Here is a 24,549-nt window from a genome sequence, read left to right on the forward strand (position 1 = left end):
GTTGAAGTCATACTATGGTAGATTTCAGCAATAAAGATGACTAGAATCTGGAAGCTGAATTCGTCGTGCAATAACCCGTTTATTCAGAAGGCGGCGTGGTTTCACAGGATACAATTAATGATCACTTCTATTGATCTTTATTGACTACAGTACAGTCATTCTTCTTCACATTTAGTCATCTTTCTTATTTGCTTAAAATAATTGGTCATCATGGTGGCATTATGAAATATTTTATGAATGTGTGAAATAGGCACCAACATTTCAATGTAACCAGCTTTGTTAGTCTGTATATTTACAACACAATGTTAGTCTTTGTTCATTATTTTGCACATTAAACCTATTTTAGGACATAACTTGCAACAGCAGCACTTCAAGGCATTTGTGTAATGCTGTGTGTGTGTGTTTTAACTATCACAATCGGGGGGGTGGGGGCAAAAAAAAAAACTCAACACACATTTAAAGAACTTTCAAACTTTTAATAAAGGATCTAAACAGTCAAGTGAACATTCACATTCATACAAAACATTGCAACCTGGACAGGGCTCCTTAAATGGAGCCTGCCGCTGGACATGATTTTTATTGCACTTTTTCAAAGTTCTGTTTATATCTGAAAATACTACCCCTTCGGAATTATCAACAAATATGAGCTCATTTATGCACCAGTGAAACAATGACAACATTGTCCTTTCTCTCATTTGGAAAGTAGAATTTAATACTTTCACTGTTTGACATTAGTAATCTTTAGAAAACATTCACCACACCAAACAAGAAGATTCTTTGCAAAGTTTCTTTTGCATTTTTTTCAGTAAAAAACTAAGTTTTGTAGTCATCCTTGTGCCTGGATGAAAATCTAATGAGTGAAAAAAGCAATGCACTGCTTGTGAGGAGTATTCACATTGCTAGGTTTCAATGAAAAAGTCCAATTCCTGAAAGCTTGACACCTCTTCACCGGTTACACTTTTGGTAGCACCATTTACACAGATGGTCCTGTTTCATCAGTTTCTGCTGATGGGCTGAGCTGATCCAGAAGTTCCAAATAAAGGCCAACTCGCTGAGTCAGGGTGGCATTCTTTTCTGCTCGCAACAGCTGAGAGTATACCTGCTTATAGACCTTCACCTGTTCCTCTTCTTTACAGCTGTTTCACACACACACACACACAAATGATAAATACATTCTTTTTAAACAGGTAACATCAGGGTTTTGTCTATCCTCCTGAATGAAAAGAAAATTACAGTAACAAAAAATGCATAATTCAAATATTAACAAGGTAAAAAAAATGATTCAGAGTTGTCTGCTGTTAACCGTTCCGTTCTACAGAAAAATCTACACATAAATGATCATAGTGATCATAATGGGAATTTTAAGCATTAATTTTATCATATAATATCTTTGACATAACATTTTTGTATGTTTTACAATCCATTTAGGACAGAAAGGTACACAGGGTTTTTGTGGACGGTCACCTATTTTACAATTTCACAACATTAATAAATATAAAAACATGGCAGTTCAGGTTATTCTCAGTAGTAAAATTTAATGTTGATATATACACATTGCACGCATCACTGTCCATGACTTATTTTATCACCACTTAAGAAATTAGATTTTCTACAATAAACCATTTCACATTTAACCACTCATATAAATAATTATTATTTTTAATAAAGTAAACGGTAAAATATGTAATAAAAGCTCTCCCTCACCTAGGTTTGCGTTTACTGGTAGTGCTGAGTTTGACTAGCTGCAACAGCAGGAAGGAGATGCTGGGCTCAAATACACCGATCAGCTTCAGAACTTCCTCTGTGTTAAGCCCTGAAGAAGCAGGATTATCAAAGGCCTCACAGGACTCTTCAGGTTTGCTCTTGTCTTCTAAGGCTGCTGTCTATAGGTACATGTAAATATACATAGAAAATATTTTTACCCAGATTATTGGTCATATAAAGTTAAGGGAAAACCAAGAGGCCTCTGTGCAAGCATGTGTACCTCTTGCTGCTCTTGCTCCTGTAGTTCTTTGTGAATTATTCTAAAAGCATGGCGAGTCTCCCTCATGATCTCCAGAGCACCTGTCAAAGTTTTTAGTTTCACTGCACTGCTGTTCTGCCCTGAAACACATAAATGCACACAGACACAACATTTTCTAAAAGCATATTGCATTCTAAACTTTATACTATCCTTTTTTCTTATGATACAAATAAAGCAAGTGAGAATGGCTATTTAAATAAACATTGCATTTTTAAAAGCAATATTTTAAGTAAGTTAATAATGACCACATCATATCCTTGTGGATATGTATTGAAACTGACCTGTCATGGTGAACTCAGCAAAAGCCACTCTCTCCAGCAGTGTGCGGAGCAGTTCACAGGGTGCGTCATTCAGACTGAGAAACAGACGCACTGCCTTTGAGTAATGGAGCTCTGCTAGAGACCTGTGCTGCTTACGTAAACTCTCATCACCTACCTGTGGACAAAGTCAAAACACTTAAAATATGTTTAACATTAATAAATAAATGTAACTAATTTTTTAATCCTAACCCTAACCTCTTCTTTCAAATGATAAAAAGTCCAACTGTGAAAACTAGCTTTTTGCATGCTGTTGCTTTGACTGTACTTGTCTTGTTCAAGTAAAACTTTATTTTAAGTTACATTTTGTCTCTCTTGATAAACCAGAGCTATATCCAGTCCTTGCAATTGTACAAATATGATTAATACCAAAATGCATATTGTGTGACTCAACATATGCAAGCAAAATTCACAGGTGAAACTGACATTAGTAATATTAGTAAGCTTAGCACTAGTGGATGCTTTGAGCAAACTACTTGGCAAAATCTCTTGTACTAAAACATACAAACAAACATAGGAACAAAGTCATTTATCGTTTTTAACTGCAAAAAATGTGATTATAACAATTCCACAGCAGGCTTTCTATTTCTATGTAACAGAATAATTACACACGTAAATAACTGAGTAAATAACCTGATGTTTTTACCTGATTACGGTAGCAACTATGGTACATAGAGGCCAGTCTATGGTGGATAGTAGCTGCTCTGTATTGGTAGAGCGGCTGACGCGCTGACTCTGTGTGGAGGTCACAATATCGTAGAGATTTCATCATCGCCTCTGTTACTTCCCTCTCAATCTGAAACAAACAGAAACCATCAAGAATATAAACAAGCTTTTATACTTCATAAACACACGAGAAAAAAAACTGTTTGCACGTGTCTCACCTGCTCTTGGGCTTTGCGAGACAGAGGGGCATAATCCTGCAGCAGTGTGGCTAGAGTGAAGTATGTGGTTGAGAGCTCCCAGTTAACAGAGTCCCATACTGCTGCATGGCTTTCTCTACTGCCAAGACACTTCATAGCCCTCTGATAGTAATCTACAGCCTACACAGAGATACAGTCATAGTTACAGTACATTTTAGTAAAAGAACCACAACTGCAACCATTTAATAATAAACATCATGTTATGTGAATGTCACTTTATTTTCATGTGCTGCAGACTGCCATTGCTTGCTGTTGTCACTCCCTCAAGAAATCCTCAGACTCAACTTAATTGTTTCAGTCTATAAAATTAATCTACCCTTCAAAACGTCTTAGAAAATAAGATCAACGCACCCTTGAAATGTTCTCTAGCAATAGACTTGTTCAGATTAATTTTAGAGTTAATTAGATCACTAAGTATATGGGTGTACACTTTATCACAGGGTGATATTCTCCAAGCTGCCCTAGTATGTGCATAATTTTTTCAAACCCATTAGCTGAGAACTCACTTTGCACTTTAATGTGAATCTTTGTTACCTGTTTCTAGTGGTTAGTAAATCATCTTTGCAAATTGAGTGAATGTATGTGTTTACTTTATTGTAGTAGAGAGCCTCCTCAGGTGAGAATTCTCCTCGACTGTCATCTGCGGTCATTGTGCAGTGGGCCTGGGCACAGATGCGCATCAGTCTGCCGATGTTACACAGCAGGAGGGCTTTATTCACTGAGTCAGAAATGACCTCAAAGTTCTGTAAACCCTTTTCAAAATATGAGAAACTTTTCTTCCACAGTTCCTGCTCAGCTGGGCTTACAGTTCTTCTCACTACACGAGGGAAGGTAGTAGATTAGAGAGAAGAAAATATTAAATACTGCAGTGCAAAGTTTCTTCAAAATTTCCAAAAGTCTGCATGAAATACAAATACAGATACAAACACTAACCCTCTTCTTTCTCTGTCTGCAGAGCTGCAGCCTGATTCATGTAGAAAACACCCATCTCGTTGCGGATGTTCCCGAGCCTCTTCAGAACCCGAGCCAGTTGCTCTTGTCCAAGGTCCTTTAGAGCTTCCGAGCTTACAATGTCATGGGCAGCCTCATAACACTTACTGCTGACAAACAGCTGGTACTCTGGGTCAGTGGCCAGGTCAGTAGCCATATTAAAGGCTGTGAGATACACAAAAAGATTTTTGGTAAACACATTTCCCAATGCTACTGTGCTAATAATCAGCCAAAAGCTTATGTGGACCAAAATAATTTTTGACCAGAGCCTATAAAACAAAACCATAGTGAGCAAATACTCTTTAGATGAATGCCATTAATAGATTCTGTATATACCTATATTAGTAATACATAATAAGTTTTTAATTTGTATTCTACACAAAACAAATTCATTTATTTTTACATGGAAAAAAAAGATTAAACTGAAACCTTGGCAGGGGCTTTCACGGTGAAGGCTGTGAAGGATTTCCTGATCATCTCTGGTTTGGTAATTATATTCTTCCAGATAGGCAGCTCTATTGGAGGCATTCTGGGCCAGCATCAGTTGCACATCCCCACATAGACACAGACACTGACTGTGAAACAGCAGAACACGTGGGTGCAACCCACTGCTTATAGCACAATACCCATCTACATGCAGAGAGGGAAAGATGTAAGGAGAGAGAGAACATAAAATTGAAAATATTTATGTATCAGAAAGTTCCAGAGATTTTCTGAGTAATCAGTATTTATGATCTCTTTCAGTTGCTGATTTTTTCTCCTCTCACCATGGCACTGTAAGGCCAATTTGATGTAGCGCAGAGCACGGCCATACTTCAGCAAGTTTGTGGCAGCCTCAGCCAGCACATAGTAGGCTTTTGAGGCCTTGAAGAAGAGCTGCAGCTTCATTTGGTGCTGCCAGGATCCAGGCAGCATGCCTGAGCGCATGGGTAACTTGAGTCCCTCACCACGTGGAGCAGCTATGCCATAGCATAAAAGATAACGTTAAGCAAATACCTTACTAACAATAAAATACAGAATAAAAAATAAACAATAGATTAAAAAAACAATACTTTGATAAGCCTCAAATTTATATTTTAGTGCCATCTTTCCTTCTCTCTTTGGAAACTTGGACAAAGCAAAAATGTACACTCGGTGTCACGGAGGACTCTAGCCAAAATGTAATTCCTGTGGGCCTTTACGTGTAGAAGCTGAGACTGACCTCTGTCCAGTAGCAAAGCGATCTCTTTCTCCACAGCCCTAGCTCCACTCTCTTCATATTTTAGAGGAATGGGAGTGTTGGGGTCAGCTGCTGGCAGGTCGCTCTCCTTCTTTATACTGCTGTCCACAGCTTTCAGCCCCTACAGCACATACTAGAAGAGTCGGCTTTCTGCTGAAAATATCTGGACAATACACTCAAAATATTTCACAAGTGTGTTATCCAGGTAACCTCACCTTCAGAACGTAACTAAGAACAAGTCTACATTTCTCTTCTTTGTCCTGAGGTAAAGGAATCGACAAGTTGGGCTGTTTGGGGAAAAATAAATTAACAAGTATTTATTATTTATTAGAGAGAATCATATTACATGTGTCAATGTGGATCTGTACTTAGTCAGCTGTTTATATCCAATCATCTAATTTTACATATGACGAACTGATCCATGACTGGAGGTGGATTAGTTTGGGGGAAAAAAAGTGTATGAAGTGCTTGAAAATGTGTGTTAGGGAAGGAAAAATCTCAAGAGTAACATACCCTTAACTTGTGAGTTGACGTATACTTTTCAGGAACAGAGAGCTCCCCCACAGACTTAATGACTGCCACAGCTTTGCAGTCCTCTGGAGGTTCTGATGATGTACTGTAAGAGCAGCTCTCATCTTCCTCCTCATCATCTTCGTCATCACTGTAGCTGTCTTCTGAGCCCCCGTTTCGCAGAGACTCTCCATTGCCCTCCTCCTCGCTTGAGTCATCAAGCTGGAATAGCTCTGACAGCATGTAGTGAGCTGAAGCAATTATCTAAACAGGTAGTCAGAAGAAGAACATTTTACTTCACTGAGAAATGAATTGAAAAAATAATGAATATAGGTATAATACTAAAAGTACCTGAGGATGTTTCTCCTCATTTAAAAGTTTGACACAGTTTAGTAACAGAGTTCTGATGGTCCCATATTGTTTGCTATTTTGGGTCTTTTTCAGCATCATATTGCTGGCCACCCTATAGAATATAGAAAGTCCATATTGGAATAATTTGCTGACTGATAAAGGACAAAACACTGTAGAAGTCATTCCATGAAATGAATTTCTAAATACCACACATACTTATATAGGAGCACAGCCACAGGCAGAGTGAAAGGATTCTGGCATTTCTCCTCAGGTGCCTCTTCACATAAAGTTGTTAAGTCATACAGTTTTACAATGTCACTTCCACTGGCTAGATGAGAACAGACGTAAGAGAGAGAGAGAGTTAGGGACAGACTATAATGCTAATATACTTTAGCATGCCTGTTCAATAAACAGTTCAAACCACACAAAGGTATTCCAAAGATATCACTACCATCAATCACTAACCCTTAAAGAGCCAATATGTGTGCCCCTCCTTGGTGCAGTTAGACTTCAGAAACGAAAGAATATTCTGCGCAATGTCCTTCACAACTCGAGTGGAAAACGTTGAGTTCTCCAAATCAGGGATGTCCTCCGTCTTTATCATCTCATATTTCTGTTAAGAGAAACACAAATACATGAATGTAGTATGGAAGCATGTTCACACTCTTGTTATCACTTAGAAGAACAGAAAAAGGAAGAGCGCAATATTTTACCTGTACTATGCCATTAACATGAAAACACATGACGAGCTCTGGCACATTGCACATCAAATTGTCCAACCAGTAATCAATACCAGTGAGAATGTTGATTGGCTTGTTGTTATCCCTTGAGACAAAGATGGAAATAAAAGTTTAAAGATGCACACCAGATTTAAGCCTAACAATAAATATCTAAAATGAATTCAGCTCCAATTCACCTAAAAGGAACTACAGAACTTGAAACTACTGGAGATATTTTTTTAGTTGTGTATAACTAGACAATTACAGACCACATAAAATACATAACACAATTAAATATAGCATACTGCCCTGCTTTCAACAAAGCAGAAGAATAAATAAACATTGACATGAACACTGACCTGAGCCGCAGGCTGACAGCTGGATAACGCCCTCCTCCAAAGATAGGCATGTTAGATCCCACAAGCATATGAATGTCCTCAAATGTCCAGAGGATGTTCCGTACAAAATCATTCTTCAAACCCTGTAAAAATATAATGCAGAACTATTACATTAAAAATTTACAAGTAACATAACAAAACAATTATCCAAAACTCTCACTTTCCTGGGCTAGTCAGAAAACATAGTTACCTGGCTGTTCTCTCCCTCGTTAAATAGTGTGGGCAGGTTCTGTTCTTTAGGCACAGCAGCAACGTGGCCAAGAGCATAAGAATTACCCACTCGTTCCTAGAAGATTTAAGATGAAAGAAGAATAAAAATATGGATGTTACCCATGCTCTATTTCTCTCACACATACATACAGAGTGGAATGCACACATACACAGTGTTAAAAATATTCATACTTCACTGGGAATAGTTGACTGATTTGTTTCAGAGGTTGAGCTGGTGAACGTAGCAGGCCATGATGGTCCATACTCTGCACTTCCCTCTTCTGTCTCGGCACAGGTCTTTGAGTCAGAAGGCACAGGCTCAGCAACATCATCACCGTTTATACTAAAACACAGGATTAATCACTGTTATTACTTGGATTAAATGAGCAAAGTGCACGTTTCATAACTTTCAAAGTGCAAGTTATATCTAGTTTTCAGCTCACCTGTAGTACAGGAACTTAGACAAGATGGCCTTTTCATACCAGTGCTCTTTACTTTTCTTCTTTCTCTGCCACTTTTGGTCAATCAGACGCTGGTAAAGATCCTTTAACCATGTCCAGTCTCCAGTCTGTACAAGAGGAATAAGGAAAAACTGATGCAGGTGAAGTAGTTCAGAAATGTGTAGTTCCTTGTGGGGGTGGTAAGGCACTCAGATTATAGCAAGAGAAACTGGAAAGCAAGTGAAGCACATGATCTAAGTTAAATGGCATCTGCTCACCTGTGATGACCGCATAAAGAGTTCTTGAATATCAAGCTCATCCAGCAACAGAGTTCTACCCACCCGGTGCACTGCCATGCTCACATGAGATTTACTGTATGGGATCTTCAGCAGCTTCTTTATGTTCTATCAAAGAAAGATTCACACATTTAAAAAATGACTACTTATCCAGCATGCAGTAGAAAACAAAATATCAGTCAGCATTTAATAAAAACAAATTACCTCTGAATCAGATACCACATCAACGTCATTGCCAATGGAGTCAATGAAGTCATAGGCCATACCGAAACTTTAAAAACAAACAATCAAATAATAAAGGCAAACATTTTGGCTTCGAAAGTGTTGTGATTTACATGTAAGGAAATGTCCAAATAACCAGATTTGTACCTTCTTATATGCCTTTTCTATATGCAGTAATTATAAACTCAGAGGCACAATTTTAACTGTTCTTCTGTACAACAGTATAACCTTGTATACCAATTTTACAGTTGTGTCACAAACATTCATGAGATGTTCTAGCAGTCCTACCTGGAGAAGGGCTTACTCTTGCTGCTGGAACCAAGCACTGTGGTCCCAGCAGAACCGAGCTGGGCATTCTCTCGCAGCCAATTTGCTGGAGGTAGCTTAAGATCTGTCTTCTCCTGAAGTAATGCATAGGTGGCTGGAGGTGGTGCAGCAGAGTATTTCACGACTGCACGACTCTTGACCTCACTGTTACCAAGACATTCCACTGCTCTCTGAACAACAAATGCAAAGCAATGCTTATACGTGCAGAAGAAATTAATAAATCATAATAAACTATTAAATAATAGCCTACTCCAGTGGAATAACTGCACAAGGTAGATACCTTTCCAAACTACAACTAGAAGTAAAAGTAAATAGATGTTCTGACTTACAGACATAACTGAACAAAAATGCAACTGGTTAAATAACATCTGTGTGAGTTGCAACCTGAGGAGCCGGTGTAAAGGTTAATAACACCTCAGTTTATATTAAATTCAGCTCTATGTTTACCCATACTCATTGCACTCGTATATCTTTTTTTCAACTTGAAAGACACAATACAAGGTGCCACAGTTAGTCTTACTACTACAGTAGCTAATTACATCTTAAAGAGTTTCAGGAAGGTTGGTTACCTGTTTTGTGTTCTCATTTCCAGCGATGTCACGATCCACTTCTTCAAGTCTGTGGTGTGTAGACACAGAAGGGGTATTCTCTGCGTCAGAAGAGCTCATTTTTTATTTTACAGCAGTTCAGTGAAAGCTTCAGGAAACTCTCCGAGCCATCCAGAAACTTCGAGCAAGGTTTCACGACGTTCTGGCAAATAAAGCTACAGTAACTTTCGTACGATGAAAGAGACTAAGTGTCCAGAATGTGTCATTGATCAGGATCTCTAACCTACTACACACAGTGGCATGCCTTTAACGACATAGCTTCTGTTTTTGTTGTGTGACTGAAGTCGCTTTAGGTCGAGAACTTATATGCCGATCCAGCTAAGCTACAAACGGTATATTTTCAGAACTGCCCGACACATTAGTTCCTGCAGGGTGAACGTAAACGATTTTACAAAAAACGAACTGTTTATGTCTAATTTGAGAAAATACTGCCTCTCGCTGTGTGTTATTCCACCTTCACTAACTCACACTGAGCCGTCCCTAGCGCTGCACTCTCGTTCCCCGGATATACAACATGACGTCGGCACAAAGTTCTAAAAAAAAAAAAAAGAAATTCAAGGGACAAATCCTAAATGGCGGCCTGTTCCCTCTGCAGGGCACACTTTAAGTCATGATATAATCCGTTGCCCAATACACTAAAATTGTGAATTATACATCTAATTTCAAACAATTCATATATTTTATCTTATATTAAAAGCCTATTTAGCTATGATATTGAGCACTCTTAGAAGACAGGAAGCACATTTCATATTTATGTAGTGCACTAAATAGGGAGCAAAGATACATTTATAGTCAGCCCAAATTTCTAGAAAACAGCGCTCTGATAAATAAATAAAAAAAAATGTATTTTACTGATTTCTTTTAATATACTTTTCTTGTTTTCTAACTTCCACGACTGAACATCACGTCAACAGTTCATTCTGAAATGTTTCTAAAATGGAAGTATTTAATGAGGTTAATCAACTTTACACACAGTAAATCTTTAGCTAATTATATTCTAATTATGTATTATTTAGGAAATCCAAGCACAATATTCTAAAATTGTTTCTTATTTAAATAAAAGTTACATTTTTATTATAAATGGATTTGCTCTCAAATAGCTGAAGGCTTGTATTTTGTTGTCATGGATACACCAATGCAAAGTGCCCCACAGACAGCATACCTTCATCAAGAGAATTTTATGAAGATCTGCTGCTGTACTGTATGTTAACTTGATTATTATTATTATTTTAGCCAGGCAATTATGACCAAAGGTAGCAAAAAATACGGTTATATGAAGAAAGATGGCAACTGGGTGAGGAATCTTAACATTTCTTTGCGATAAATAATAATGTTCTAACAAACATGTATGTCGGCATATATAAGAAATGCAAAAAAAATTGTTTACATATATAAAATATATTCTGTATCTTAATTTTTATAATTGTGTTATTATTATTATTATTATTATTATTATTATTATTATTATTATTATTATTATTATTATTATTATTATTATTATTATTATTAATGTATATATTTTAAAATTATTATTATTTTTTTTAGTTTGCCCATGCTGGTATGGAACAGTCTGAAAAATCAAGAGAAGCATGTACAAGTACAGGATCAATGCTGGTCCAGTCAGTGCTCAATCCCATAGTACAAGCAGAGAGATATCCCAAAATTAAACGTGAAAATGTACACAACTTAATTATATTACTTACCTTAAAATATACAAACCATATTAGCAGTATATATTTTGCATAAATTAAAGATTATTTGTCATGATAATTATGGTATTCCTCATGTCCAGAGTGACTTACTGTTTTGTTGTTACAGTGTTTGTTTAATGTACAGTCAGGAGTCTTGATTACTAGATCAATCCTGCCCTAGCTCGGATCTGAACCCCAGTCTGGCATGTGTAGAGCAGAAGCAGTGTTATACCAACCCATAACTTATGATAATTAAAGTGTTTACTTTTTTTTAGTAAAACCATATAATCTACATTTTCAACTGTTTATTTTTAGGGAACAATGGGAAGGCACTATTCATTTTCAGAGCATGATAACCGAGCTGCACTGCAGGATAGGATTGAAACGTATGATCATGTAAGCCCTTCAACATAGTGTGCTAATTAACATATACATTCAAATGATGATCTACAAACAAAAAAGTAAAGCAGTTGCTATAGCAGACTTTATCTTGAGTTATTTTGCTGTCCGTTCATTAAAGTATCTGTATGTTATTATGTATATTGTGTTATTTTTCATATTTTATATGTATGTCTAGGGTTTGGGTCGCAAGAAGTGTCTAGACGCCTGTCGCCAGCACAACTCTCATTTGTGTCTCCGTTATGATGACTGTATGACTGCAGTAGACCAAAAGGGGAATCATTCTGCTTATGGGACAGACTTCATTCCCTGGGAGAGCACAGAGAATGGCAAGGACACAAAATGGAGACGCTTTCCCAGAAACCATCTACAACGGTCCAATCAGGCTGCTGTGGCCCAGGCTGGGGGGCATAACATGTGGTTTGGAAGGCATGACCTAGACCAGCAAGTGCCTCTTGATGTATTAGCAGCTTCTAACCATTCCTGATATAACTGTACCATAGTAGAGTACATTAAAGCTACTGTTTTGTGCTTTGTGATTCTAGTAAAGGCTATTATTTTTCATTCTACTGTTCACATTTCTATTCAAGCAAACCTTAGTATGCATACCTCACTGAATAGCAATACAGCAGGTATAAGTGGGAAGAGTACAGGTATGGGACGATGATGACCTCGGCATGACCTATATGCTACCTGCACATGACAATGTAACAAATAAATTAATTAATTAATTCATTGGCTGAAACCACTTATCCAGTTCAGGGTCACTGTAGGTCTGAAGCCTACCCGGAATCACTGGGCGCAAGGCGGGAACACACCCTGGAGGGAGTACCAGTCCTTTGCAGGGTGAAACACACTCACACATTCATTCACACCTATGGACACATTTGAGGAGTCAATCCACCAACCAATGTGTGTTTTTGGACTGTGGGAGGATTACCAGAGCACCCGGAGGAAACCCATGCAGACACAGGGAGAACAGACCACACTCCTTACAGACAGTCACCCAGAGGAAACACACGCAGACACAGGGAGAACACACCACACTCCTCACAGACAGTCACCCGGAGGAAACACACGCAGACACAGGGAGAACAGACCACACTCCTCACAGACAGTCACAAGGAGGAAACACACGCAGACACAGGGAGAACACACCAAAATTGACCTGGAGTGGGACTTCAACCCACAACCTCCAGGCCCCTGGAGCTGCGCCACCATGCCGCCCCAATAAATAAATTAACAACTAAATTAAACATAAGACTTGCCTTTATGATTTTTTAAAAATGTTTTTAGGCATAACAATGCCTGACATCAACAAAGAGAGAGAGAGAGTAAAAGAAAAAGGTAAGTGTGTTTGTTTTCTGATATGTGTCATAATCTTTTTAAAATGCATTATTTGATCAGAGTCGACTCCAAGCGTTTCAACTCTCAAAATATTTGGCAAACAGCCACAGACGCTCCGCCCACAAGGTGACGCGTTAAGCAGCTCTGAGCTGGTCTCACTAGTTAGAATTCTGCCAGTTGCATTCTGATAGGCTCTGATTTTCCTCCTTCTCCACGTCATGCCGAAGTGGCAGATTTGTGATCATACAAATGTTTTTTTTTGTTTATTTGAAATATGCTTTCATTCACTATCCATAAACATCACTATAAGAGACATAAAATATACAATCTGGCAACCCGCATTGGCAGGCACGGCTCAGGTCTCAGCGCGCTGTTTCATTGGTTGATCTTTACTAAGAAACAACATGGCGGTCGTGCCAGACGAAGAGGATTCGAGTAATTATTTTGTTCGAGAAATCGAGAAGAATGACGGCGCAGTACTGAAAATATACCAGTGCAGTAAAGGTGATGTAGGTTGTGTTGTTTGGGACGCGGCCATCGTGCTCTCCAAGTATCTAGAGACTGAACAATTTTGTACTTCAAAAACATGGTCTGGTAAAAAGATCTTGGAGCTGGGGTCAGGTACTGGAGTGGTGGGCATTATGGCAGCTTCTCTGGGGTAAGTTGCAACTGATGGATAAATCTGACAAAAACGCATACTGTTTCTTTGTTTACTATCTGATTTACTGATAACATCTAGCACTTTAAAGACGGTCACTGTTTTGTCTCAGATAGAGCAGGCTTTACCTCACCCTCATATTTAGCAGGGGTGATTATTAACACACACAAAAACACACATGTATGTGTATGTATATATGTAAATATATTACAATGGTGAAAAGAGTTATAGTGATTTACCGTCCAACAAACTTGTTGGGCCAATATGGGCTGCCCAACTGGCTACCAGCAAGATATGTACATGTGATTAAAGGAGCAATCTGTAATACTGACACCAAGCGTTTAAGATAGGAAATATAATACAGTTTCAATATATAATACAGCTCAATCCATATAAAACGCACAGCCAAGAGTACTTTTACATACTAGTCAAACACTTATTTGCAGCGTATTTCTGAGCTTATATTCTGTGTTCCACCTTAAATAGGTAAATATTTTCTCTCGTTTTACACTGTCTCTGGTCATGGAGCAGACCGTAGCATTATCTTTATTCACTTGGTCATTCCATTGCTGCAAGAAGCTATGTTTGTGGACCTAGCAACCCAGTAGCATGGGACTGTAATGTGATTGGACAGAGGGCAGGATCTCATGTTGAAATTCCTGGGTACTTCTCAAAGAGAATGTACAGTTTTAGCACTGCTCTCACTAATGCCAACGCTTCAGCTTAGTCTGTTTCCTTAATCTATGTTCACACACCCTAGACATCCCCCCAATATAATGCCCTCAAGGGTCAGTGATGGGACCAGCAGGTTATGACTGGTTTCTAAGATTTGGGGGGGGGGGGCAGATTTCTATACTGCCTAGCCAAATTAATTTGTACACACTAATGTTCTACACAGTGTGCATTGTATCAGCTTCATGTTACCTATGGGTGCATTTCATAGTGCAGTACAGACTGTAGCCCTCCTGATGATATGTATACGTGGTTCACCCCCTTTCACCCTTGGTTAGCTCCCCCTTTTCAAGTTCTTCAAGGGTCATGACCACCACAGAGCAGATATTAGTGATGATTAGTCACTAATCATTAGTTACACTGATGTGGTCACAGTGGTGTTAGCATGTTTTGTGCTGGTACAAGTGGATCTGACACAACCGTATTTTTGGAGATTTTGTCCCCCAATATTTATTTATAATTATTATTTTTAAACGTTTCTCCCCGTGTCCGCGTGGGTTTCCTCCGGGTGCTCCGGTTTCCTCCCACAGTCCAAAACACACGTTGCAGGTGGATTGGCGACTCGAAAGTGTCCGTAGGTATGAGTGTGTGAGTGAATGTGTGTGTGTCTGTGTTGCCCTGTGAAGGACTGGCGTCCCCTCCAGGGTGTATTCCCGCCTTGCGCCCGATGATTCCAGGTAGGCTCTGGACCCCCCGCGACCCTAAATTGGATAAGCGGTTACAGATAATGGATGGATGGATTTTTAAACGTTACACTTATACGCTTGGGACGCTCCACACTCAACATTCAATCCACACACAATATCACTGCTGGACTGAGTGATCCAAATACCAGTCATGTTGTGGTCTGTAGCGGTCCTGAGCATGGAACAGAGTTTTTAAGGGGCTCATAAAGTAAGCAGAGCAGTAAAGGATCAAGAGTCTAACTTTAGAATGAGTGAAGAATAGTAATGTTCTTTGTTCCATTGTTTGTGTTGCTGGATAATTAAATTTACCTCTTATTTTACGAGGTAACAATTCTACTACATGATCTGTGCAGTCTCCTATTTGTTATTTACTTGTATTGACCAAAGAAAAATGGGATCCCCTTTACAATCTTGGTTTTTGCTGCATTAATTGAAAATTTTTCTGGCAATGTCTGAATTAACTGATGTGAGCAGGATAATTATTTTCAACATGTGCTGTTAGATTTTTTGTTTTTTTATTATTTTTATAATTAAAGAAAATCCCCTAATGTCTTAAATGTGAAAATGAGCATCCACCCCCACTCTGTATCCACTCCCTCCTCCACTACTCCTCTGCAGATCGAGCTTACCTGGAAAACTCCAAGCTTAAAGTTAATGAGGTTGTTTCTTTAGAGAGAAAACCATATCTGTCTGATTTTTACTTTTCTTTGGACCAACTGAATCAAAGCCAAAGTGCTCAGCCATGGCTTTGACTGCTCATATCTTATGTCATAATATGCCTTCTAGCATATATATAAACACCACATGGACAACTTGATCTGCACTGGCTTCACTTGAGATCAGGTTGAGTCAGGTGTTAGTTGTGTTTGTCTTAGAAAAAGTTTGATTTCTTATTTCTGGCTGATCCAAACATTTTGATTCCCACAGAGCAAATGTCACAGTGACCGATTTGGAGGATCTTCAGCCTCTTCTTGAAATGAACATCAGGGAAAATCAAGACCTAGTTAGCAAAGGGTCAATTACAGCCAAGGTACTAAAATGGTTTGTACTCCCTTCTAGCACTTAATTAAAGCACTTACAGTTTTGTCTTAATAAAGACCCCCCAGGGCATCACATATGATGTTGTGTTTTATTGCACACACCTGTTCACATCAATTATTTAATGAAGTGTTTCTGTCCAAATTTTAATCAAAAGATGCTGATTGTTTCTGATTGTTCTAAAGGGGTGAAGATGTGAATGACTTTCTCCCACATCCAGATTACATTCTTATGGCTGACTGTATTTATTATGAGCAGGTAATGCATTGTTTAAAATAAGTACTTTATAAAGACACAAAGTTTTGCAGTGTTTGACATATCTTCACTGTCCACATAAAAACATGTATCTCCCAGAATTTTAGTTTTATAGAAGGAAAAAACCTACTAACTTTCAGTGGAACTCAATGAAAAAGATTTTATTCCACATCATTTTTAAGGGCATTTCTGTTGGTCCATTCATTCTGAAATTTTCACACAATGTGAAGGACAGCTGCTTTGTTCAAGTGATGTAAACAAAAATGGAGATACATGTTTTTAATTGGACAGCAATCTGGATTGATAATGGATACTGAACAACTCTTGACCCTGCAGTCGGTGGAGCCCCTGGTAGAGACTCTGAAGCTCCTGGCTGCACCTGAGACTTGCATCATCTGCTGCTATGAGCAGCGCACTGTTGGAGTAAACCCTGAAGTGGAGAGGAGGTTTTTTGAGGTGAGAGCAAATTGCTGATGTGATGATTGTGTTGTACTTTATGAAAGTTTTTGTCTTAATTTAAACTTGACATTCGTTCATTCAGTTTTTGTCCTTGTTACCTGTATTGTATAGCGGCTTATGCAAGATTTTGATTCTGAAGAGATTCCAACTGAAAGACAAGATCCTGAGTTCAACAGCCTTGACATCCACATCCTCCACCTGCGCCGCCGTTTAATCTAACATTGTGTGTGTGTGCATGCGTGCACAAGAAACATGTTTTTGTGGGATTTATTCTGTTGGTGTGAGAGTGGTGGACTGTTTGGAAATCCTAAGCTCATAAAGGTATCTGTACATCTGTGTTTAAAAATATTGATGTTATTTTGGAATTTATAAAAACTATTACCTCAAACTGTGTTGTTATTTTACAAATAATGGCATGATCTTTAAAAGGTAGTGAAGGCTAAATATTTGAATATACTGTCGTCTGTGCTGACAAGTTAGTTTGATTTGAATGCCTGATGTTAAAAATAGAGCATTGATATAAAGTTGAGCTGTTTCTCCAGGCACTGTGGACTTACGCAATGCTCTTGGTTTCTGTGTATGAATTTAGAAACTGTCTAGAGCCTATTGACTCCATTTAGAAACGCTGTAGAATTTTCCTCACCAAAGTATCCATTTCGAAAACGCATCTATGAGAAAATATTGCATTTAAAAAAGATAATTATGCTTGACATGCACACACACATCCATTCAACAGTAGTCTCTTTAATTTCTTTTTACAAAATATTCACTAAATTATGCATGTTTATTTCAATGATCAAATTAGATCACAGAAAGCTGAAGGATATATTTAATGTGAGAGCTTTCTTAATTTCTGTAAGCCTCACCTGACACTGACTGATGTACATGGTTAATATTATATATATATATATATATATATATATAAATAACACACACACACACAGAAAGAGAGTGTTAGTCAGTCAATCGGGTTCAATTTTAAGAATCAGTAAAATTGGCATAAACATTCCTACAGAATATTTGTTAAGTAATTAATGTGTAGTGCTTATCTTTAACAGCAGGAGGCAGTGGTTGACCAGAACTGACACGTGGAGAGCAATGGAAAAACGGGCCACATGCATCATGTTAAAGTTCAGAAGGTTTTTTTGGGGGGGGGGGGGGGGGGGGCTGAAATGTGACAGCTTGAAATATTACATTTTTTTTTTTAAAGAATTGATTTTCCTATTTTTGATCCTTATCTGCACAGTTCTCATGTGACATTTGCTTACTTTACTTTGGGCCTCCAGCAGTCGGCGACATGCAGAATTTTCAGAGGAGACAAAAATATATATAAATTCCTACCGTTATTTCAGCAGCAGCCCAGCTTAGAGCCGTCATGACAGTTCACTTAAAATACAGAGAAGGATTTTTAACTTTCTGGACCTGGATTCACCACCTCTGCATGTCTGCTTTTGAGTATAATGTCTCCTTTTCTCTGGTCTAGTCAGACAGATGGTGGAGTGTGTACAGCGTTAGTGTCCATTGGTGGGTGGAAGGGGAATTCTGCTCTGAACGCTAGAGAGATTAGCGGAGAGATTAGGGCTCTTTCACAGGCCCAAAGCATGGAGCATGGCCCACACTCCCAGAGGCAAACACTGGCCCCTCACTGCCTTTCATTAAAGTGTCTGTTTACACAGCAGCACAACTATCTCTGACACATGCCTCAGTTGGCTGCTTTCTCACACAACAAAGGCTCACTTTGGATATAACTTCCTTCCTGTGCATGTTCACAGGTGAAGTCAAACTTTGCGAAGCTCCACTCTCCATGACTCACTTCGTGCTGTAATCAAGTATCCAAACTTGTTTATTTTTACTTGATTTATACTGGAGAAGCCATCCATGTAACTAACTGGCATCCGTCAGTAAGCCATCTGCTAAACTTTTTTCCACATCACTGCTGTCATACTCACACTAGGCTCAAGGATTTGATGCCTCCCATGCTTGACTTCAGTCTGGAAAGTTCTGACCTCACAAACTTGTTCAAACTTTAATCTTATGAACTACAACATGAAAAATACAAATATTTGCCTTTAAACCACTGTAAAATACTGCTCTATTTATGAATGGATCTATTAAAATGAAGATTTGGAATGATGAGGAATATTATTATTATTCATGAGACCGTGGGGATGTTTATGTCCTATAAATATCTTTTTAAACTATGTATTTCTTTTAATGTTTTAGTAACACATTAAATACAGTGTTTAGTTTCAAACCTGCATAAGAAAACAAACAAACCAACACAAAATCATTGAGAACCCTGGATTATAATATCCAAACTTTTGCAACCGTTTTTTAATTAACATAAATTTAAATACTGAAGATAAATTAATTTATTTTGTTAAGTAATTATCTGTTTATATGGATTTTTTTAATCATATTACCTGAAACAAGATGTGCTAATATATTTATATTATTATAACATCTGTACATTTTCTTTGCTGAATCAAGTGGATTTATCAGGCTTTTTATATATATTTATATATGTATATATATATATATATATATATATATATATATATATATATATATATCAGCTAAATTGATATAAATCTAATGCATGAGTAGCATATTATGGTCTTTTTTATACATTAAACTCCCACCATTTTTTAAAAAGATTATTAAATATTTGGCCTATTATTGAAAACACTGATTTTTTTTTGACTAGTCAGCAGCTTGTTGCCAGACATTGGGAGCAGGGTGGGGTCACACAGGCTGCTGGGGTTAAACCTCATTAACAGCCCAAGCAGAGCCATCTGTGCTGATGAAGTGTAGGCTACTTCTCCCACTGTATGGAGTACATCCACAATGCATACAATTAATATGTTTCAGATATTGTTTTAAATATCATACAGTGAGATGCGTTGAGCTGGAATTCACCTGTGAGAAGAACAAATCATTCAACATCAGTACCCACTCCCACACATTTACTCTCTCTCTAAACATCTTGCACGTCTCTCTCTACACATCTTGCATGATCACAGTGCCCTCATTAATCAGATTAATCTAGTAACACTTTCTACAAGCATACACCCACCACCCACACATAAAATGGTTGAGAAGAACTGCAACCCCAGCAATAGATTATTTTAACTGCCAATTAGACCATTTCACACATACACGTGTACACACAAACACAACATTTATATATAAGGAAGTGTTGGGCATATTCGTGTCTCTGAAATAGTATTAAGGGAATTTTTGGAGCATCCTTTGGCAAATAGGGCCTGTTTATAAGGCATGCTGCCTTTAAGGTCCTAGCTGAGGGATAGCAACATAATAAGTAACTTTAGACACACTGGTGCATAAAGCTTACATCAAGGCAACTTAAAGGCGGAGATGTTGGCCTGCTGTTTCCTCATTCTAAAAAAAAAAAAAAAGGCCCAGCTGCAGATTTTCCCATGCAGAGAATGTTCCTGTGCTCACCACAGAGGAAACAAAGCCTGAAAAACTATGAAGGAGAAACCATAATGCATTTTGCAAACAGCAGAGAGACAAGGTGAAACACTGTGAAAATAAAAGTGTAAAGCTTAGTTTACTTTCACAAAATACATCAGAAAAGCATCATGCATATATAGATCTAAGTGACCTTTAATCTTCAAACGCTATTATTCTGCAGTTGAACAAAATGCCTTATGGTAAAGTGAGCATTGCTGAGGTAATGTATTTTCTGCTGGGCTGTGAATTCACACTATCCACAGGGCACACAATCCTGCCTTACGATTGGCTGAAATAAGTCATGTTACTAGATGGTTTTTCAATTTGTGGCCTTTTAACTTCAGCATCACTCACAGATCCGGTGACAGCTGTGCATGTGTAAATGTCCTGTCCAGACGAGAGTCACTCTTTTTATATCACATTCTCCCCCAGACTCTTAACTTCATGTGGACTCGATTGTCCCTGGCATTAATCTGAGTACATCGCAGTATGTGAATAAAGAGTATTCAGTTCATTATTTCATTTTTTCTCCTCCTTCGAGTTCAACACCTATACAGCAACGAATCAGTTACCATATGTAATATGCAGAATATATTTCTCTACTGTATTCTCCCTCTGCTCCGGTGAGGATGTATTAGCCTAATTAGTTTGACACAGAGCTGGCACAGAGAGTCTCCAGGGGTGAAATAATGTTTCAGTGTGTGTGTGTGTGTGTTTATGTGTGTGCAGGGACGGATCAGGCTTTTGCAAGGCCCCTGAGCACATCATCTTTGGAAGCCTCCAAATTCTAACAATAACACATATTAAGTAAATGCATACATATTTTACAAACTTGGAATAAAGAATAGATGAAATATTGTTCCACATTCTTTGCTGTCCAAAGAAAAACACGTCTTTACAATATCAACATTACAGAAGGAGTAAAATAAATACACAAAAATAGAAAAAGAAACAAATGTAGCTCTATTTACCTGCGATATTCTGTTGTTAATTAATTAAGTCATTCATTGTCTCTAACCAGTTATCCAGTTTGGGGTTACCCAGAATCATGTTTTCCTCATTACAAAACCTGAAAAAGCTCTTCACCCAAGGAAGGATAAACACTAATATCACTAGCATAGAAACCTGCTAAAATATCCCAATAATAAAATAAAACTCGACTCACCTGAAAACAAATATAATATATTAGATTATTTTTCCTCCTTTCTGGTGTGGCAAATTTTTTGCAAGTTACACCCATTTTCTGGCCACTAGACTAAAAGGGGTCATAACAGCATTCCTCTATTCAGGACAACATTAATGAGGTGAGGTATTGACATTGGATAATGTTGAACAGAGAAGACAAACAACTCATCCCACAGTGTGCTCTATCATTCTAGATAATTCAGTTTCACTAACTGAACGCTAGGAACCTTTACCCCTTTAGCTGACATGCATTGAGCTTGGTAAACTTCAGTTCATTTTCATGTACTCCAAAGTGTCTCATTTCTCTGTGAATATTATATTCACTGTGTGCTCATATTAAACTAATTATTAGAGGAGTATACAAACTTTTGGATGTAGATGTATATGCGGTGGAATGTATTTAATTCACAAACTGCCTGCCAGTTAGACGTCCCTGGGTCCTAGCCCCAATGGCCCAGTCAATCAACTATTTTTGTCTTAAACATATTTCATTGTTTATAATTTTTTCCCCAGTACTTGCTCATTAACAACTACATATTCCTGTTTTTCATCCAACTCCAGTATAACAAAAGAGAACGTTCAAAAGTGTCCTTATATTTTTTGGGATTAATAGAGTGGTTAACCAACAGGTGGCAGTGTAAGGGAAAACTGAATTACAGGTCAAAGACCAAGCAGACACAGTAGGTTCACACAATCACGTGAGTATGTCTACATTTGAGTGTATATGTATTTCCTGAGTGCTATTAAAGAGAGAGTAACGTACAGAGGCCAGAGAGCTTAAGAGACTGCCTAATATTTAGTCCTTCATGTAAAGAAGAAAAAAAGATAAAATTCTTGATATGATTCAGGTTCAGATATGACGCATTTTATCCCTCATTACAACTCACTTCCCCAGCAACTGTTGCTATGTGAAACCCACACTTCCTCTTTTTATGACATCAAAAGATATTGGTCAAATGTAAAAAGTAAATAGAAGCTAATCAATAGCACTGCTGCAGGACAACATGGGGTACTGAGAGCAAAACCCTGAGCTTTTAAGTCACTGATCTCTACAAGAACTACAATCAGAACAGACCATGTTTTTTACTTTACAGACAAAAATATTTAAAAATTAAATAGACTATGTGTTTCCTGTAATCTTTAATAAAATATAATTGTTTATTGTTATCATTGACGGAAAAAGTCAACTTATGATATTCATTCCTTCATTTTCTGTAACTGCTTCATCCTGTGTAAGTCAGGAACTCTCAATGGACAGGGTATCACACTCACAGCTATGGACAGTTTTGACTATCAAGCCCACGTATTGATATATGTTTTAGGACTGTGGGAGGGAGCCCACACCAGCGGAGAACACGCCACACACTTCTCAGACAGTGACCCGAGGTAGGGTTGAACACACAACCCCAGAACACCAGAGATATGTGGCAGAGACACTACCTGTCGAGCCAATGTGCTTTATCATGTTTCGAATTTCAGATTTTCAAACTGGGCTTATTTGCTCTTTGGGAACTCAATGCATAATTTGATTAATGATTGATTAATTCCAGATCATTCAGGCATAAAATGTATGTGTGATTATTTGGTGATCTACACATAAGAGATGAATTCTTCGCTGTTGTGGGAAGTGCTATGTTTATCTTTAGAAATATTAAAGTTACACCCTCAAGATTCAAGGCCAGTAATGGCATATGCATATGTACTAGCTGTGGTACTAAGTTTTGTGTTTTTGCTATAACCAGCAACTGTAATAATGTAATGTAGAATGCAAAATTAATCCAATTAATATCAAGTTAATTGGATGCCACTTGATATAATCTCATTTATGTCTTGCTTTACTCTAGTGGTTAGCTGTCAAAACTCTGCTCTTCTGCAGGCCTGGTTCTTGCCCAGTTGGTGATAATCATACTCAAGCACATGATTTAAATAATGCACTGCTTTAAATGCTGTAAAATTCCTGCATATTTATTGTACTTTACAAGCAGTTGCCAGTAAATTACTGTACATTTTATTATATACTTTATGGCATATGTACCAGAGAAGTATGTGTCATGATTCTTTTAATATGGACACAGAAATGGTGAGCATTTGAATGAATATGTCAGTAAATTCTGACTGATGATTTACACAGGAATGTTGTGAACACTGTAGACCTTTGCCAGCTCCTGTAGTTGCAGGCATATTAAACCAAGAAATGGCCAAAAGGATTAAGATGCAAACATAAAGGCAAATTAATCTCTTATGATAAGGGTGTGTGCTTAACTGTTATGAAGTATGGGGACAGGAACCATTTGCACATTGTGACTTCTAATTTGATTATTCCACGTAGCAGTAGAGGAGATGTGACATACTGCTTTACATCACACACCATCTGTGCTTCCGATTGGTGGACAATGACATCATATGGAGTGATTCTCGTGCCTTGCAGCAGACTGGCAACTGCAGGGTGTGAAATGTGCGTTCTCTCTCTCTTTCTCACACACACACACGCACACACACACACGCACAGACATAGTGAGAAGATAGTCTGTTCTCTAGTAAATCACACTGTATTAACAGATCTGGCAGCAAGCATACTGGGACTGCAGTGTTTTTACCATTCTAAATAAAACAGCCAATTCCTATTGAGTGAGGTTATCCATCTGCCTCCAGACATGCATTCATGAAGAATTGCACACACACACACACACACTCATTCATGTTTTTATTTTTAAACCATATCAGGACTGGAGTTGATACATATAGCCTATATTTAATATACTTAAATATACCTTCTGTGTGAAATGCACTGACCCCTTTCTGTTTTCAATCCTTCATCCATTAAGTACATGTTATTTTTAATCAAAAAAAGTAAAATATGTATTTGACAGGAATTTAGAATTCAGGATTTTAAGTTCACACTTTGCTGATTTTTAACAGATTCCGTTGTTTACGGGAGATTTGCAAAGAGAACTTCACCCCCACAGTTTGACTTTAATAATTACTGCATATTCTGCATCTCACTATTAAAGTAATGCCAGAAGTCTGGGCTCTGGGCCATTGTCCTGGGAACATCAGCAGCATCTTTGT

The 24,549-nt window shown here is 37.9% G+C and overlaps 3 protein-coding genes across 3 annotated transcripts; 2 read left to right on the top strand and 1 right to left on the bottom strand.

Annotated features, from left to right (window-relative positions):
* Positions 1-491: 491 nt before the first annotated feature.
* Positions 492-10,046, bottom strand: edrf1 (erythroid differentiation regulatory factor 1). The gene is made up of 25 exons (XM_066680636.1): positions 9,515-10,046; positions 8,907-9,115; positions 8,601-8,667; positions 8,379-8,504; positions 8,104-8,228; positions 7,853-8,003; positions 7,641-7,736; positions 7,412-7,533; positions 7,047-7,158; positions 6,799-6,946; positions 6,550-6,661; positions 6,334-6,445; positions 5,986-6,246; positions 5,688-5,759; positions 5,455-5,593; positions 5,021-5,212; positions 4,683-4,883; positions 4,197-4,418; positions 3,854-4,080; positions 3,225-3,383; positions 2,987-3,136; positions 2,305-2,458; positions 1,985-2,103; positions 1,705-1,883; positions 492-1,136 (listed from the first exon to the last, which is right to left on the bottom strand). Exons 1-25 carry the CDS (start codon positions 9,611-9,613, stop codon positions 974-976), a joined length of 3,717 nt encoding a protein of 1,238 aa, XP_066536733.1. The 5' UTR covers positions 9,614-10,046; the 3' UTR covers positions 492-973.
* A 652-nt stretch (positions 10,047-10,698) lies between these two features.
* On the top strand, positions 10,699-12,156 carry tex36 (testis expressed 36). The gene is made up of 4 exons (XM_066661248.1): positions 10,699-10,847; positions 11,099-11,230; positions 11,560-11,640; positions 11,822-12,156. The coding sequence occupies exons 1-4, from the start codon at positions 10,797-10,799 to the stop codon at positions 12,128-12,130; spliced, it is 573 nt and encodes a 190-aa protein (XP_066517345.1). The 5' UTR covers positions 10,699-10,796; the 3' UTR covers positions 12,131-12,156.
* A 1,061-nt stretch (positions 12,157-13,217) lies between these two features.
* On the top strand, positions 13,218-17,621 carry vcpkmt (valosin containing protein lysine (K) methyltransferase). The gene is made up of 5 exons (XM_066641105.1): positions 13,218-13,648; positions 15,994-16,107; positions 16,290-16,362; positions 16,696-16,815; positions 16,930-17,621. The coding sequence occupies exons 1-5, from the start codon at positions 13,395-13,397 to the stop codon at positions 17,035-17,037; spliced, it is 669 nt and encodes a 222-aa protein (XP_066497202.1). The 5' UTR covers positions 13,218-13,394; the 3' UTR covers positions 17,038-17,621.
* Positions 17,622-24,549: the final 6,928 nt, after the last annotated feature.

The sequence above is a fragment of the Hoplias malabaricus genome, chromosome 1 (assembly GCF_029633855.1).
Source record: "Hoplias malabaricus isolate fHopMal1 chromosome 1, fHopMal1.hap1, whole genome shotgun sequence".
Classification (NCBI taxonomy): Eukaryota; Metazoa; Chordata; class Actinopteri; order Characiformes; family Erythrinidae; genus Hoplias; species Hoplias malabaricus.